The sequence below is a fragment of the Alternaria dauci genome, chromosome 1 (assembly GCF_042100115.1).
Source record: "Alternaria dauci strain A2016 chromosome 1, whole genome shotgun sequence".
Lineage (NCBI taxonomy): Eukaryota > Fungi > Ascomycota > Dothideomycetes > Pleosporales > Pleosporaceae > Alternaria > Alternaria dauci.
The window spans coordinates 4,725,543-4,742,699 of record NC_091272.1 but is presented as its reverse complement, the minus strand read 5'-3'; the positions used below and the strand labels follow the sequence as shown (position 1 = coordinate 4,742,699).

The following is a 17,157-nucleotide window of genomic DNA, read 5'->3' as shown; positions in this document are numbered from 1 at the left end:
GTGCAGCCCATGACATTCGCACGGCCACTGGATAGTCAAGAGGATCCCCACCAAAAAGTATGTCTTTGTTGATGCGCGTGATAGCTGTTAGTCGCTCTTGAAGGCTGCTGCGTGTCCCAAGTTCCGACCAAGATGCATCGTAGAATTCGACAATTGCAGGCGCGATAAGCTCTTGTAATGTCCATCCTCGTGTGAACCATCTGGAGTTCGCGAATTCTTTGTATTCATCCAGTTTGGGATCTTTGTGGACGTCCTCGAGGTAGACGTAGCAGATGCACGAATCCTTGTACCATTGATACATAGAATTGATCGCCTCGGATAGCTCAGCGCTCGACGTCTTGCCGATGCAACAGGTGTCGATCCAGCAGTACTTGAACCCATCGTCCTTCGCTTTCTTGCAACAGCCGACGAGCTTCGTAAACCCTTTCTTGGATGGCGCTATACCCGACAGAAGATCTTGTAGAGTAATCTCTCCATCACTCCAAGTATGCGAAAGAATGGCATACTCTGGCACTTGGCTCTGTGAAAGCTCCTCTACCTCTAAGGTAGAAGTGTTGAGTACCCGCATGTCGAACAAGCTTCTGGAATGGCAGAGGAATACATTACTAAGTGCAGCTCCAACAGCCGGTCGTAGCGGTCCGACCGACGATATTCGCACTATCTGCAATAGAAGTTTGCCTTGCGCAATGAAGACAATCGAGTCCAAGGGTGTTGTTTGCGATGAGACAGGAATTGGCGGACTGCTTCTAGGAGGATCGAGATTGCGAGAATCTCTTGAGAGGAAGGTGGGGGATCGGACGCTAAACCTCTTTTGGCCCACTCTTTATCTCCACTACTTTGAGACCCAGACGGTTGCAGACACCATCTCAACCATCTACTCTTTGAAGGAGGAAGGCTGGATAGCTCCAAGGCTACTCACATATACACCATGGCGGAACAGCGCGTCCCACATGGCACCACCGAGTCGTCTATTAAACCCCGCATTATTATCCATGGCGGCGCAGGCAACATAACGCGCACGTCCATTCCGCGAGACCGTTACGATGAATACCGCACATCGCTTCTCAACATCCTGGACAAGGCCGAGAAGCTTTTGCGTAGGCCAGACTCAACGGCGCTAGACGTAGCAACGTATGCAGTCTCCCTCCTAGAGGATGACCCGTTATACAACTCCGGTAAGGGCGCAGTCTTCACCCGCGAGGGCAAGAACGAACTCGAATGCAGTATTATGGTTTCGAATGGGTACAGCAAACGAGGCGTCGGGTGCATGCTGCTAAGGCATATCAAAAACCCTATCAAGCTAGCAAGAGAGGTACTCATCCGTGGGGAGGAAGTGGATGGCGGTGGTGCAGCCGACCATTGCCAATACAGCGGAGAGTTCGTGGAGGGACTTGCGAAGGAATGGGGGCTCGAAATTGTCGATTCAAGCTACTTCTTCACGCAAAAGAGATGGGATGAGCATCGGCGCGCACTTACAGAGGAGAAAAAGAAGGTCAAGATGGATATGAGCAAGAATGAGGTGAGCGACTGGGAAAAAGACAACTACGTTCCGCTTGGAACTTGTGGTGCGGTGGTCGTGGATAGCTTTGGTACTGTTTGCACGGCAACTTCAACAGGCGGATTGACGAACAAAGTTCCTGGGCGCATTGGAGATACGCCGACTATTGGAGCGGGGTTCTGGGCTGAAGAGTGGTACGACGAAAAGCCCGCTGGCCCGCAGATGGTGTACCAACCTCCTACTTCTCCTGCCTCGCAAATTGACAAACTGTCGAGAGGCGATATACGCGATGTAGTAGGCGACTGCATACCATTCCTTAAGTCGCCCGTGGTACGAGAAACTGTATCGTCATTCACCAAGCCATACGAGAAGCCCATGCCGACGCGTCACGCCGTAGGTCTCTCGGGAACCGGCAACGGCGACTCGTTTCTTCGTACGTGCGCAGCTCGCACCACAGCTGCCAGATCAAAATTTTCTGCGACATCGCTCTCGGATGCGACAACGTGGATGGCGGGACCCGATGGTCAGCTTCAACAATCTGCCGGAAAGCGTTGGGGCGCTACCCATGAAGGCACCGGCGGTATTATTGGTATAGAGCTTGTCAGCAGTAAAGTAAATGTTGTACAAGATTTCAATTGCGGAGGCATGTTCAGGGCATGGACGGACGATGACGGAAGCCCAAGATGCTTGGTGTTCAGGAAAGAGGGCTGGGAAAATGGACCCAAGAATTGGGATGATCGGCTAAGGTAACGGGCGCGATCCTCCACGTAATAACTCTTGCTTCTTCCGTCTCCACTGCACACCGCATCATGAAGCACAAGACCAGGGACTTACCACGACGAGTCTTGACTTACGTAAACAGCAACGACATTGCGACGTTGAAAAACAAGAAGAAGCTGAATGCTTCCCAGCAGAACAATCGGCTCTTCAATGTAACGTTCGGCCGGAGCTACGCGGCACATCGGCGCCACTCCGAGAGGCCGAGCTGCGACCACCCCAGACCCAAAGACGCTACACTAAAGTCTCTAAAAATACCCAGATCGAGCCTTGCTGCACAGACGTGGATCGTGTGCGCGGAGATGGCTTCGGCCACTTGGGCATCGTCATTCGCGAAGCGGCCATGTAACCAGCGTCATGTGGCGAATCGGGAGGCTGGGTACGAGCGCTAGGCGCTAGCTGAACTATCAGCTCAGAGCTATTGAGGTACCACAGCTTAAAATTCGCATAAACACAAGAACCGCAGGTATATATTCAGCTCACCCTCATTCACAGCATTCCTATCCAGTTCGAAAGAAGATATCTACAACACTCGTTTTATATACACAATTGTCCCAACATACCCTAATTCCAAATCGATACCCATAACAGCAATCATGCGTTACACCATCTTCACTCTGGCCGCAGCTGCCTCATTCGCTTCAGCACACACTTCCTCTCCAGCCACTCCAGCCAGCTCATCGCCCGCAGGCGCCCTCATTCCTGTTGGGCAAGTCTGCGATCCCAACGGCACACCATGCGCACTCGGTGCCAACTGCTATGCGACGAACTCTGGACTCCAGACCGTCTGCGGAAACTTCCAGGCTTCATGCAGAAGCGACGAGCAGTGCGCATTTAACACTTGCAACCTTGAGCAAGGTCTTTGCAACGGCTTCATCGCGTCCTCCTCGGTCTCATCATCCTCGGCGTCAGCAACGATCAGCACTATACCGACTGCACCCGGCCCAATGCCTGCTCCTTCGCCAACTATCGTCGCGCCTGCTGGATCTTTGCCTCTTGGTGCTGAATGCAACCCTTTCGTCGAACCAAGCCAATGTGCCAACGGTGTGGAGTGCTGGGCTAGCAACGCCATGTTGATTGCCCGCTGCGGTAACTTCAACGCGGCGTGCTCCAGCGACGCGCAGTGTGCCTACAATCTTTGCAGCGGCGGACTCTGCAGAGGTTTCCTGCCATCAAGTGCCATGCCCGTTCAACCATCCAGCGTGGTCAGCCCGGTACACCCATCCAGCGTAGCCCCGTCCAGCGTGGCGAGCCCGGTGCACCCATCCAGCATGGTGAACAATACCGTACCCATCCTGCCAACTGGTACTGGCGCTGCTACACCTACTGGTAACGCAACTTTCGCGCCTACGGGTAACCCAACTGCAACTTTCACGGGTGCCCCGGAGTTCACCGGTGCTGCGTCTGTCGAAAAAGTAGCCGGTAGTGTCATGGCGATTGTGTTTGGTGCTATTGCTTTGGCTTTGTAGACAATAGAGTTTGTAGGGTTTTGAGCCTGATTTACGATGTATTCTGCCGCCGGCTATAATTACCTAATTAATACAACGCTTAATGAAGAACGTTCGTACTACGTGTCTCGAATATGGCCAGGTGACCACCAAAGTTCTTTCCTGTCTGACATGCTATTAGAACATGCAGGTGAGCCGGAATGATTTTTTTCAGCATATGGCACATCGCAAAACGTCGTAAGTAAATTTCAACATTGATTGTTCATTCCCAAAATCAATGTGCTCCATGTGTAGTCTTCCACCAAACAGCTCGGTTGGTCGGCAGAATGATCGACTGCAGGGTCTGACGCTGAGTCACCAAATATGTATGCAGTCATCAGATTCCCATTCGTATATATTAGTAGCGATGCTATGGTATTGAATTCTTGAATTCTGTACCGATGTCCTCCTAAATCGAATTTTCTGACTAGAATCCACAAATAATCCGAAAGTTACTATATCACGACTACAATGACAGACGTAGAGAATGCGCTCTCTGTGACAGAAAGAGGAGAACTAAGACGCTCCCTGGCAGCTACAAGAGATCCATACATGGACGCAATTCCCAAGGTCGAGCTCCACATTCACATAGAAGGAGTTATAAGTGCCGATCTAAAATGGAAGTTTTCGCAACGAAATGGCCAACCGATCGTCAACCCACGAACCGCGCAACCCTTCTCTTCACTTGCTGAGCTTCGAGACTCTCATGACACCTTGAAGCCGCGTACAGGGAACCGTATGGATAACAATGAAGAAACCCTGTCGTTTTTCGAGGCGTATTACGGTGGATTTGAGGTTCTCAAAACCCAGCAAGATTATTACGATTTGGCCATGGAGTACTACGAACATGCGGCAGCGGTGAATGTGCGATATGCCGAGATCTTTTTCGATCCACAAGGCCATACGCGCGTCGGGACGACTTGGGAGACGATGATGGAAGGCTTCCGACAAGCGCAGCGGAAAGCTGAACAGGACCTTAACGTGAGCTTGTTATCTCCTACTAGGATAGTTTTTTGCTCACAGCATGCTGTAGGTGAAATCTGCTTGGATCATGTGCTTTCTTCGAGACGAAACACCAGAATCTGCAATGGAACACTATGACGCGGCACTTAAGTATCGCGATATGATAGTAGGAATTGGCCTGGACTCGAACGAAGTCGACAGACCACCATCGCTGTTTGATGGAATCTTCACGCGAGCCAGAAACGATGGTTTCCGTATCACGGCGCACTGCGACGTTGGCCAGTCATATCCTCTCAAACATATCCGTCAGGTGGCATCGAGTATCGCGGGTACAGGGGCCGATAGAATCGACCACGGACTCAATGCCGCTGGCGATGCAGATCTCATGACTCTTATCAAGGACAGGAACCTCGGCATGACGATCTGTCCTTGGTCGTATATCCGCCACCAGCCAATGGATGAGGTGTTTCAGCGAATCCGAACTCTCTTCGACGCTGGTATCGCAATCGCTATTGCAAGCGATGATCCAGCGTTTATGGAGGATACATGGGTTCTGGAGAACTTGCTAGTGGTGAAGAGATACTGTGGCTTTACGGACGCAGAGGTACAAAGATTGGCAGAGAATGCGATCAAGATGTGCTGGGCTTCTGCGGATACGAAGGAGGAGATGTTGGGTGAGCTGTACAACATCAAACCGGAAACTTAGATAGTTCCCTGACATTGCTACGATCGCTTTGAAAGTAGACTTTGTTATAATGGTATCTACGGCTGTATCTGCATGGCATCGAATGCGCCATCACAGCCTCTTCAACACCTTTGTGTCCAGCCGCAGTCGTGCGACGACGATGAGAAGTGTCGCCAGAACACCTGTGCCAGCAGCATAGAAGATAGCAGCCCGATACGGTTCGATCGATGAAGCATCAGCCGCACCTGTGGCTTCGATCAATAGCCCAGCAAGAGGAGCCCCTAGAAGGTAGCCTGGCGTCCAGAAAAAGACCATCAGAGCGATCGACGCCGCAGCGGAATGCGGGGCTACCACAGCCACGGCAGTAGGTAGGCTGACAAAGAAGCTACCGTTGGCGCAGCCGTTGACGAGAGCGAAGATAAAGAGAGGCGGCAATGATGTGCTGACTGGCCAGATGGCTAGCATACTAACCGAGTTGACCAAGCAAGTGATCAACAACGTGTTGAAGGTGCCGATCTTATCGCATGTCCATCCGCCCAAGATGCGACCTACTGCCGTCGCAGCACCGAACCCACCCACTAAGCCTGCACCGGTCGACGATGACAGACCGATCGAACTCGCAAACAGTGGCAAGAAGAATGGCGGTACGAAGAGAGCAAAGACACCAATGGCACCAGCCATGGTCAGCGTAAGGAAGGGAACGTTTTTCAAGAGCGACCAATCAAATCGGGATAGCGTTCCAGTAGTCGCACGTTCCTTCAATGCCAAAGTACATGGTATACCAGTGGCCATGATGAGCATACCCATGATACGGAATGTCCATTCCAACCCAAACCTGTCGATGAGCGCCTGCGCTGCGAGCGGCAGCACCGTGGCACCTACACCGCCACCAGCCTTGACAACACCATTGGCGATACCAAGTTTCGAGTTGAACCACTGCAGAGGCAGGCTGTTTGTCGCAGTGTATAGCAGCGACGTTCCGACTCCGACCAACAGCCCTGCGATGCAGAACAGCCCACCAAGATGCTCCAGCGTGAAACTCGTAGCAATCAGCCCTACCCCAAACACTGCTGTGGCAGCAAGACTAGTGTAGCGCACACCAAAGGATCTCATAACTCTAATTGAAACAATGCCAAAGGCGACCATGCAGGCCATGTACAGGCTACCAACGAATGTAATGGTCCGCACATTTGTGTTCAGGTTTGGGGACTTCAGGATCGCTGTCTGGAGGACGCCCCAGGCTGTTGTGTAGCCGTTGATCCAGAAGAGAAGGAAAGAACATGAGGCGACCACAGTCCAGCCATAGCCTCCATCGGGGATTGCTTCTGCAGCAGAGGGTGGAGGTTGCGAGTCTGAAAGGGATTCGAGGCCGGTTGAGTCATTTCCACTTGCATCAAAACGTGTCTGTAAATTTTGGTCGGAAGAGAGGGTGTCCAATGGGATGATGGTCTGAGTTGTCGACATGTTGTGTTGGCCCTGCCACGTCGTGCAAAGGATTTCTGTTTATACATGAGAGCGAAACCATCGTGGTATTTATGCGGGTTCTTTCACTGAAAGTGCAGGGCGCAGAGACAAACGCCAGGGCGTGAGTATGCAGTGCTGACATTTCTTCGCTTCGAGTTGCTCATTTGTAGCGTAAGGCGTGCCAAGCCGGTCTTTCAGGTACAGTGCCCTTGCGCGGGTCGAGCCACTTCGCAGGTTAAGCCACCCCACTAATATTATATCCTATCTTTAACGCGTTATATCTCTACTACTATAAACCTAATTTAAGAAGTAATTATATATATTAAATTATATAAATTAGGAGAATATTTCTTATACTATAAAGTTATAAAAAAATTTAGAGTTAATTAAATAATACTATTATAAAGATGTAGAGGTGTATAGTAATTATAATATAACTAGGTATACTATTAGCTCTCTCTTAAACCTATAATAAGAGGATAACTTATTAGGATATATAAAAAGATATATAAGGGATAGCTTACTAACTATATAAAGCGTTTTAAAAATTTTTAGTAGTATAGTTATATAGTAAAAGGTCTCTAATAGCTAGGTAAACTAGTTTTAATATTACTATCCTAATAGGCTTACTACTAAATAGGATACTAGTATTACTTATAATTATTACATAGCTAATAGTAAGTAGAAATATAAGTTATACTTTAACTTACTATACTCTAAGATATAAGAATATAGTATTAATATATATAATATATATAATATAAATAAGAAGGGCTTCTTTATTAGTATAGTAAACTATACTAAAAGGATCTTCTCTAAGGTAGTTTAAGAGGTAAAAGAGTATACTATAATACTAATAGATAGTAATAAAGAATAGGTAATACTATTAGCTTATATATATACTTTTAGTAATATATTACTACCTACTCTTATCTACTAAGGTACCTTTAGGATTTAATTAAGCTAAGTTAATAATCTTTTAGCTAAATAATACTAGATTTTTATCTCCTACTTAGTAATAGGATAGTTAAATAATACTTTAAGACTTACTTAGCTTTAGTAAGTATTTAAGTACTATACTACTACTAAAGCTTACTAGTAATAATATCTTCTACTTCTTAATAGCTATAGTAGCTACTTAATACTTAAGTTTTTAAAGTATTATAAAGCTAAATATATTATAGTTATAATATATCCTTTATATTTAACTTATAGCTTATAGCTATTAGATATTATAATCTTCTTACTACTTTTAAAGTACTATACTAATGTTACACGGGGTTAGGCTATACTTCTCTAGGCTCGGTCCGTACTAAGGCGAGGTAGACTAAAGCGGTAGTCCGTGAGGTATCGTATGGAATGATCAGGTGGAAAAGAGTTATCGTTGTAACCAAAGGATAAACAATACCAATTCTATAACAATAGAATAACTAGTTGACAATCTGTGTAAGAGATGAACTATTTGAGTTGACCACAACGAGTGTAATAATGAGATCCAACACATTCTTATACCCCTTGCCTTAGGTCCTGTCCTCCTTACCCTCCCTTCCAAGAGGGAGGCCTAGGAGGGCCGTGACCTCCCAATCCTCACTGGCCTCCCGGAGGCCAGGTCTTGGCGGGATGCCATTCCTTTCACGTGATCTGGGCCCCGCCCTAGATCCACTTTCGTCCAACGTGTCCGCCCGATGGTCTTCCTTCATGCGACCTGCATGAAAGGAAGGCAATTCCTTGTTACCTTGTAACATTACCCCCCCTCTTAGGCGTATCGTCTCGATACCCTGGATTATCGTTTTCCCGCGCCTAGTCCGGCGGCGGTGGTGGAGGTATAGCTACTCCGGTGGTGTCGTATCCTCTCTTTCCTCTTTTCCTCACTTTCCCTGACCATGCCCAAGGTTCAGACTTCTCGACGCGTCCGTACCCAGAACTCGACTCAACAGCGCCAGGCTCGTGCTGACCGTATCCGCCAACAAGGGAACGAGATGACCTTTCGTTGCAAGCGGTGTGAGGAGAAGAATCTTCGTTGTTTCGTGGACACTGCCTCTGGGCAGTGTGCGGGCTGTATTTCGGTGAAAGCTGAGTGTAGCTTATTTGTGACTGAGGAAGAGTGGGAGAAGGTTGAGGCTGAAAAGCGCGAGAAGCGCTTGGCGCTTCTTCGAGCTGAGGCCGAGGTCGCTCAACTTCGGCTGGAAGTGGCAGAGACTGAGGCGCGAGAGCGAGCATTCGCTGATCGAGATCACGCCATTTTGAGTCTTCAGGATCGCGCGAAAGAGCAAGCCGAGGGGAACTCTGCCCCTGGTACGGACTTTCAACCAACTGAACCATCGCTACCCGGACTGTCGACTGACTTGGGCTGGTTGCAGGATGACGCTTCTTTCGATCCTTTTTCTGAATTCTTTTCTTCCCTTGAGGACCCGGTCCTCCCTTCTCTGGGTGTTTCCGATGGTACTCACGTACCTGTGACTTGCAGTTCGTCAAATTTTCTTTTGGTTCCCAAGTGTTCTGGCTCTCTGGCCATCCTAGCCACTTGACCAAGTATTTCCACTGACGACCGATTTTCCGCAGGTCCCTGATTTCTTCGACCTCGTACTCATCGTCTTCGAGCTCTATGTCGGTAGCTAGCTCGGCATCTGGAGGTGCTCTTTCCAGGAGTTTCTTGTGAAAGACAGGGTGGATGCGCATGCCTGGTGGGAGTTGGAGTTTGTAGTTTACGTTACCCATTTCCTCTAGAACCTCGAATGGTCCTATTCGGAGGTTGTCCAGTTTCTTGCTTGGTCGCTTAGTTTTCAAGTTCTGACGTGACAGGAAAACTTTGTCCCCCTTCTTAAAGGTTGGTCCCTCAATCCTTTGCTTATTAGCCGCCTTGGCTGTCGTGAGGTTCCTATGAGCTATGTTCTTGCTCAATTCTTCGTGCAGTCCTCGCATCAAGCGGGCTTTGTCGTCTGCACCTACTGCGATACTCTCTATATCTTTTGGATCTCGATGAGCAACCGGCTCATATCCGTAATTCGCGTAGTGTGGTGAGTACTTAGTCGTCGCAGACCTAGTACTATTGTAGGCCAATTGTGCTGTCGGCAAGAGTTCAACCCAATTGTCTTGCAGCTTGTTGGCGTACATCCTCAGATACTGTTCCAGTGTCTGGTTCGTTCGTTCCGTCTGGCCATCTGTTTCGGGGTGGAAGCTAGTCGATAGTTTCTTCTTCACACCCAGCTTTGCCAGGAATGTGTTCCAATACTTGGAAGTGAACAGTTTATCACGATCGGTGATGAATTCTTCAGGTATCCCATGTTCTGACATAAGTGCCTTGCTGACCTCATACGCGCATTCTTCTGCCGTAATGGTTTCTTCCGTGGGCACAAACTTTGCTCCTTTCGTGTGACGACACACGATGACTAGGACTGTGTCGCATAATCTTCCGGATCCTGGTTCTAACGACTTCGGGAGCTTCACTATGAAGTCCATTGTTACGCTGCTCCATGGTCTCGTTGGTGGCGGTAAGGGTTGTAACAGGCCATAGGGCTTATGTCTCTTGGGTTTGTTCTGATGACAAGCCAAACAGTTGCCTAGGACGTCCTGCACCTTCGCTCGCAAGCGTGGTATCGCAAACACCTTTGATAGTCGCCTGACCATTTCTTCTAGCGATGCATGTCCATACTCTGGGGACTCATGCAGTTCCTTGATGAGACTCGATCTCATGTGTGGGGGTACATATGTTCGATCGCTTCGAATCATATCTCGGTACTCTCGCTCGTCTTGTAACAGTTCGTCGGAGCCGTTCTCGTCAGGCTCGAACTGCCAGCTGGCCGCTCTCTGCTGCCACTGCTGCTGAAGTGTTTCTACCCGCTCGGCCACCTTAGCTATCTTAGCTAGTTCCGGCTGGTTGTAACGTAGTGTGCCATCAGGCATCTTCTTGAACATGGCGTCATGTGGTTCCTTATGATTTTCCTCGCGTAAGTCGGATCTCCTGCTTAAAGCATCCGCAGCTCCGTTGAGCGTTCCAGCGCGGTGAGTTATCTTGAAGTCGAACTGAGCTAGCATCTCAGCCCATCGGACTTGTCGTCGGTTGAGTTTCTTCGTTGTCATGAAACCTGCCAAGTTCTGGTGATCGGTAAAAACCTCGATCTGGTGTGGTAGTCCTAGCAAATAGACTTCCCACTGTTCAAAGGCATCGACTACTCCTAGTAGCTCCTTATCGTGAACGTCGTAGTTTAGTTCTGCTCCAGAGAACTTTCTTGAGTGGTAGAACACTGGTCTCCACTTTTTGTCTGGGCACTGCTGCGACAATACAGCTCCGAGTGCATAATCTGACGCGTCGGTCTCGACTCGCGTCTCTCGCTTTGGGTCGTACATCTCTAGTACTGGTGCCTCGAGGAATATCTGCTTGATTCGATCAAAAGCCTCCTGATGTTCCTCGTTCCATTTGAAACCAACTTCCTTCTTCGTGATCTCGGAGAGAGGTGTTGTGATCTTTGAGTAATCCTTGATGAACTTCCGGTAGTAGTTGGCAAATCCTAGGAAGGATTGCACGTCCTTGACTGTTTTGGGCGTTGGCCATTCCTGTACAGCCGCTGTCTTCTTTGGGTTCATCTTCACCCCCTCTGTGGATATTATGAAGCCTAGGTATTCCGTTTCCTTCGTGTGAAATTCGCACTTCCCCGGCTGCAGGTACAGCTTGTATTCCTTAAGCTTCCTGAGCACTTTCTTGACATGTTCCACATGTTCTTCTAGCGTCCCGCTAGAGTATACCAGCACATCGTCGATGTACGCTGTGACGAAGATTCCAAGGTACTCGTGAAGAGCGTTGTTGATGACTGACTGAAACGTTGCCGGGGCATTCGTTAACCCAAAAGGCATTACTGTGTACTCGAACAGTCCATATTTCGTTTTGAACGCTGTCATCCATTCGTGTCCTTCCTTGATCCTGATTCGGTGAAATCCTTCCCGAACGTCGAACTTCGTAAACCACTTGGCTCCCTGGAGTCGATCCATGAGCTCGGTTATTAGTGGTAAGGGATATCGGTTCTTCCGAGTAACGCTGTTCAACCTTCGGAAGTCGACACATAGTCGCCACTTCCCGTTAGGCTTCTTTACGAACAAGATGGGTGAGGCCATTGGGCCTGATCCCGGTCGGATAAATCCCTTCTTCAGATTCTTCTGGATGTACTCCCTTAGCTCAGCATCGTGCTCGGGCGATATGGGATACATAGGTCCTGGGCTTAACTTTGCCCCTTCATCTAGGATGATCTCGTGATCCCAATCCTGATGGTCTGCCAAGTCCGTGGCTTCGTTTTCCTCGAAGAGTTCTCTAAACTCGTCGGTCTGATACTCTCTTGGTATCTCTAGTGGTAAGGGTCCTTCCTTCGTGGTCGCGACTCGTCTTATCCATATGACTCCTACTCTTTGAGGGTCCTTCTCATAGATTCTCATGATCTTATGAGGCGAGATCTTGCCGAACCTCCCGTCCTGGGTTGAGCTCTGGTCCTTCGGGCTCACTCTTTGGCGTACTCTAGCAACCTTGTGCACAGGTTCTCTTCTGAGTATCGTCTTCATTCGCCAGTCGATGGCGGGGTTATGGGCATCTAGCCAGTCATAACCAATCAACATGTCTAGTCCTCCTAGTTCCATTATGTCGATATTCATTTGGCACTCTATGCCAGCTATCCGTAGCTTTGTTGATTCGGTTTCCATCCGTATCATGCCGTTTCCATATTCCATGGGTTTCTCGTCGGCTAACAGTACCGATACTGGGTTCTTCTTAACCCGGTAGGGTAGTTCGTGTTTCTCCACCACTCTGGGTGAGATCATCGTTCGTGCGGCCCCGCTATCTACGAGCGCCTCGATGTTTCGTCCCTGTACAGATACGGTCGTGAGCAGCTGCTTCACCCGACCATCGGTATCCTGCACCTTCCTAAGGGTCGTTTTAGGACTGCCTTCACCAGCGTGACCCTGTCCCTGGCGGCATCCTAGTTTTTTGACTGCTTACCTTTCCTGTACTTAGGAAAGTAGCCTGTGTCATTCTTTGAGCTGTAGTGCGTCAAGCACCTGTCGTCGTAACAGAAGCTCCAATGAATGTTCTGGTGAGGTATCTCCTCCCTGGTGATCCTCTTCCTTGGTTGAGCCTTCTTGGCCTCGTGAATCTCACAATCTGCTACCTCGCAGATGTTTGATGATAGGGTGCGATGGTAATAGTCATCCACCTTGTGTGCTTCCTTGAGCTGCTTGCGATGGAAGTCACACCCGTTCCTGCATTGCGTCCATAGAAGTCTGTAGTGGATCTCCACTTTCTCTGGTTCGTGTAGATGGCAGATGTCTGCTAGACATTCGTCTGCCCAGAGGTTCAGGTGGCAGCACCGGTCCTGGTCTGTCCTGCAATCCTCCTTATCTTGCTTATGGAACTCGCAATTTATCTTACAGTCATACCAACACAAATCCTTGTGATCCTTGGTATCTTCTACTTCGTGGGCTTCTTGGTCCTCGACCTCAACCATTGGATCATCGAAGTAGGGTTGTTGGTGTATCGCCTGATACCCAATTTCTTCGGCATTCGGGCCGGTAATCATGATTCGTTCGCGAACCGTGCATTCGTCGGCGTAGTGTGTCTTGTTACCACATACCCAACACTGGTTGTTGGCTAATCGTTCCATCACGATGGTGCCTTTGACCTTCCAGTCAGTCTTCTTTGGCTGGCCCATGGTGAGAACTTCGTTGTCCGGTTTAACTCTTGGGACGATTTCGTAGCCTTCCTTATCCTCCAAGCGTGCCTCTTCGTATAGGTCTAAGTCGCTTAGGTTGTCATCCGGCTCTATCCCGGCCGGGTAAGGCGTGCCTTGTCTGATCATCCGGATCTTGACAGCTGCCTGTTTGACTTGTTCTTCTTCGCAATCCCTAGCGAAGTGTCCTGTCTTCCCGCATCGGAGACATGCTTTGTTGTCGTAACGCCGCTGGCGTTCTTCCTTGGAGAGACCGTCGTGTCTTTTACCTCCTCGGGTTTTCTTGTCTTTGGCCTTCTCTTGTACCTTGCCGGTCATGATGGCGTCGCCATCCCTGTCGAATCTACCACGCTGTTTCTTCATGTTGGGCAGGTTGGGTCGGAAGTATTTCTTCTGATCGTTTCGTTCCCACAACCTGTTGTCGATACGCGTGGCTAGCTCGATCAGAGCGTGTAGCGTCCCGGGCTTATCGTGGTGTACAAGGCCGTCCTTGACATTCTCTTTGAGGCCTGCTTCGAATACCGTTCGAAGTGCCGCATCATCCCAATCGATCCGTGCTTGTAGTTGCTTAAATTCCGCCGTGTATGCCGATACTGACGAGGTCTGCCTCAGGCGAGTGATCTTCTTCTCTGCCTGGTTCTGAGCGTCTACTTCTCCGAAGATGCGTCCCATCTCTTGCTTAAACTCTGTCCAACTTGCGAATAAGGTACGGGTTCCTTCTTTAGTGCCCATGTGTTCTGCATCCAGCAGATAATCGTCCACATAGGGTTGCATCCAATTGGAAGCCTTATCCTTCATGTATGTACTGGCCATGAGGATCTTTTCCTGGTCGTTGGGTACCTCGTTGTACTCGCAGTACAGGTCGATGTTGGTGAGAAATACTCGTAGCTTTTCTCGTTCTCCACCGTATTTCTCTGGTGACGCTATCTTGGGTTTCTTTGTAGCAACGGGTCGTTCGTTAGGGGTCATCATCAGTTGCCCTGCAAGCTGATTGATCATTGCCTGCATCTCAGCAATCTGCTGAGCCTGCGTGGTTGTGTGTTGCCTAAGATTCCTGAGCTCGGTGACGTTAGGGTTCTCTCCCTCGTCATCGGATGCTTCCAGCATCTCATCATTTTCTGGGGTAGGGCGTGCTGGCGTCGAGGGTCCCTGACCCTGAGCCCTGTTGTTCTGCGCGTTTCCCTGATGAGCCATTGTTGAATCTTAATCGGGCTGTCCTGTTGGTTAAACGTCCACTGATATCCAAGGTGGTTAAAGTGTTACACGGGGTTAGGCTATACTTCTCTAGGCTCGGTCCGTACTAAGGCGAGGTAGACTAAAGCGGTAGTCCGTGAGGTATCGTATGGAATGATCAGGTGGAAAAGAGTTATCGTTGTAACCAAAGGATAAACAATACCAATTCTATAAACGATAGAATAACTAGTTGACAATCTGTGTAAGAGATGAACTATTTGAGTTAACCACAACGAGTGTAATAATGAGATCCAACACATTCTTATACCCATTGCCATAGGTCCTGTCCTCCTTACCCTCCCTTCCAAGAGGGAGGCCTAGGAGGGCCGTGACCTCCCAATCCTCACTGGCCTCCCAGAGGCCAGGTCTTGGCGGGATGCCATTCCTTTCACGTGATCTGGGCCCCGCCCTAGATCCACTTTCGTCCATCGTGTCCGCCCGATGGTCTTCCTTCATACGACCTGCATGAAAGGGAAGCAATTCCTTGTTACCTTGTAACAACTAAGTAGTTTACCTAGTACCTCTAGTAAACCTAAGGCCTCTTAAGGATTACTAAATATAACTTCTTTAGTAATTTTTAGCTAGTATAGAGCTCTATAATAACTTATAATCTTATTTTAAAGAGTTTTTAAGCTATAAGTATATAGTTAATAGAGGTAGACTAAGTACTTTAATACTTTAATAACTACCTATAATAATAAGATTATAACTTAGGAATTAGAGAGTAAAGTAATAGTAATACCTAGCCTTAGCTATATAAGATTTTTAATACTATAGTAGTAAATAAGGCTAAAGTTAAAGCTAAATAGCTATTATAAGGCCTACACTTACTATAGGTTAATAATAAGCTTCTATAACTCTAAAACGTAGAGCTTTACGCTAAGATTATATATTATATAGGGGTAGGCTATACTTCTCTAAGCTTAGTCTATACTAAGGTAAGATAGACTAAGGTAGTAGTCTATAAGGTAGGATATAGAATAATTAGGTAAAAAAGAGTTATTATTATAACTAAAAGATAATTACTACTAATTCTATAAATAATAAAATAACTAGTTAATAATCTATATAAGAGATAAACTATTTAAGTTAACTATAATAAGTATAATAATAAAACCTTTCTATCTTTATACCCTTATTACTTTATCTATTACTATTATAGCTATCTTATTAGTTATAACCTTCTATAAGATAGTTATAATAGTTAATATCTTATATAAACTTACTATCTTATCCTTAGTAAGATAGCTCCTCTTAGTAAGATATCTATTATATAATTAGTGCCCTATACTAATTATTACCTTCTAATATAGTTACCTAATAGTCTCTTACTATATAACTTATATTAAGGAGAGATTCTTCTTATTACCTTATAATAATTAACCTCTTTATAAAGTAGCTAACTAAGTCTATAATACTAGCTATATAAGATAGTAATAAGTAGTATAGTAGTACTATATTCTATAGCTTATAGAAGCTTACTAGTAAGCGCGTGTATAAAGCTACTAAATTAAATAAAGCTACGTAACTATAACTCTAAAAAGCTTATAATAGAGAGATTAAAGTAGTAGTAATAGCTTATAAAAAGTAAGTTTAAGAAGCTATAAAGGTAGCTTAATAATAAGCTAAAATTAAGTATAATTATAAGTATTAATAGCGCACTAAAGAACTAGCTACGTAGTAGGTACTTAAAAAGTAGTAATATAATACTATAACTATATAAAAATCTTATAATATAATAAATATATATAAATAAAAAGCCTTATATAAAGTAGTAAAAAATCTAATAAAGTATTATTATATTATTACTATATTAAGTTATACTAACGCTAGTCTACCTATAGTATCTCCCCTACCTAAAAATAGCGCGCGTAGGCGCTAAATTAAGACGCTAGTAAGATATAAGTAGTGTAAACACTATAGAAGCGTCTATATAGTAATACTCTAAAAAACCTTATAATAATAGCTATTTAGTCTAGCTATATATCCTTATATTTATAATTATCTAATATTAGTAGGGTAGCTTAACCTATAAACTAACTTAACCTATATATAGATATTATACTATAATATACTAGATAAATATAGTTACTAAATAAATACCCTTACTAGCTTAATAATAAAACTTTAATACATTATAACTTAACTAATATAGACCTAATTTAAGAAGTAATTATAGAAATTAAATTATATAACTTAGGAGATAAATTCTTATACTTATAAATTACTAAAAAGTATAGTATTAACTATATTATATTTACTTAAAGATACTAAGGTTAAACTAAGCTATATAGTATATATAACCTCTCCTTTTATCTATAATATAAGAAGGAGCTTATATAA

General features: G+C 46.3%; 4 protein-coding genes across 4 annotated transcripts; 3 read left to right on the top strand and 1 right to left on the bottom strand.

Moving 5' to 3' along the window:
* Positions 1-928: 928 nt before the first annotated feature.
* Positions 929-2,248, top strand: ACET3X_001468 (uncharacterized protein; the record flags this gene model as incomplete). The annotated part of the gene is made up of 1 exon (XM_069446762.1): positions 929-2,248. The coding sequence occupies one exon, from the start codon at positions 929-931 to the stop codon at positions 2,246-2,248; it is 1,320 nt and encodes a 439-aa protein (XP_069311710.1).
* A 494-nt stretch (positions 2,249-2,742) lies between these two features.
* Positions 2,743-3,842, top strand: ACET3X_001467 (uncharacterized protein). The gene has a single exon (XM_069446761.1). The coding sequence runs from the start codon at positions 2,872-2,874 to the stop codon at positions 3,742-3,744; it is 873 nt and encodes a 290-aa protein (XP_069311709.1). The 5' UTR covers positions 2,743-2,871; the 3' UTR covers positions 3,745-3,842.
* Positions 3,843-4,314: 472 nt separating this feature from the next.
* ACET3X_001466 (uncharacterized protein) lies at positions 4,315-5,431 on the top strand (the record flags this gene model as incomplete). Its single annotated transcript, XM_069446760.1, has 2 exons — positions 4,315-4,743; positions 4,796-5,431. 2 exons carry the CDS (start codon positions 4,315-4,317, stop codon positions 5,429-5,431), a joined length of 1,065 nt encoding a protein of 354 aa, XP_069311708.1.
* Positions 5,432-5,521: 90 nt separating this feature from the next.
* On the bottom strand, positions 5,522-6,874 carry ACET3X_001465 (uncharacterized protein; the record flags this gene model as incomplete). The annotated part of the gene is made up of 1 exon (XM_069446759.1): positions 5,522-6,874. One exon carries the CDS (start codon positions 6,872-6,874, stop codon positions 5,522-5,524), a length of 1,353 nt encoding a protein of 450 aa, XP_069311707.1.
* Positions 6,875-17,157: the final 10,283 nt, after the last annotated feature.

Coding starts and splice junctions, on each gene's coding strand:
- ACET3X_001467 (XM_069446761.1), top strand. CDS start 2,872: ATGCGTTACACCATCTTCACTCTGGCCGCAGCTGCCTCATTCGCTTCA.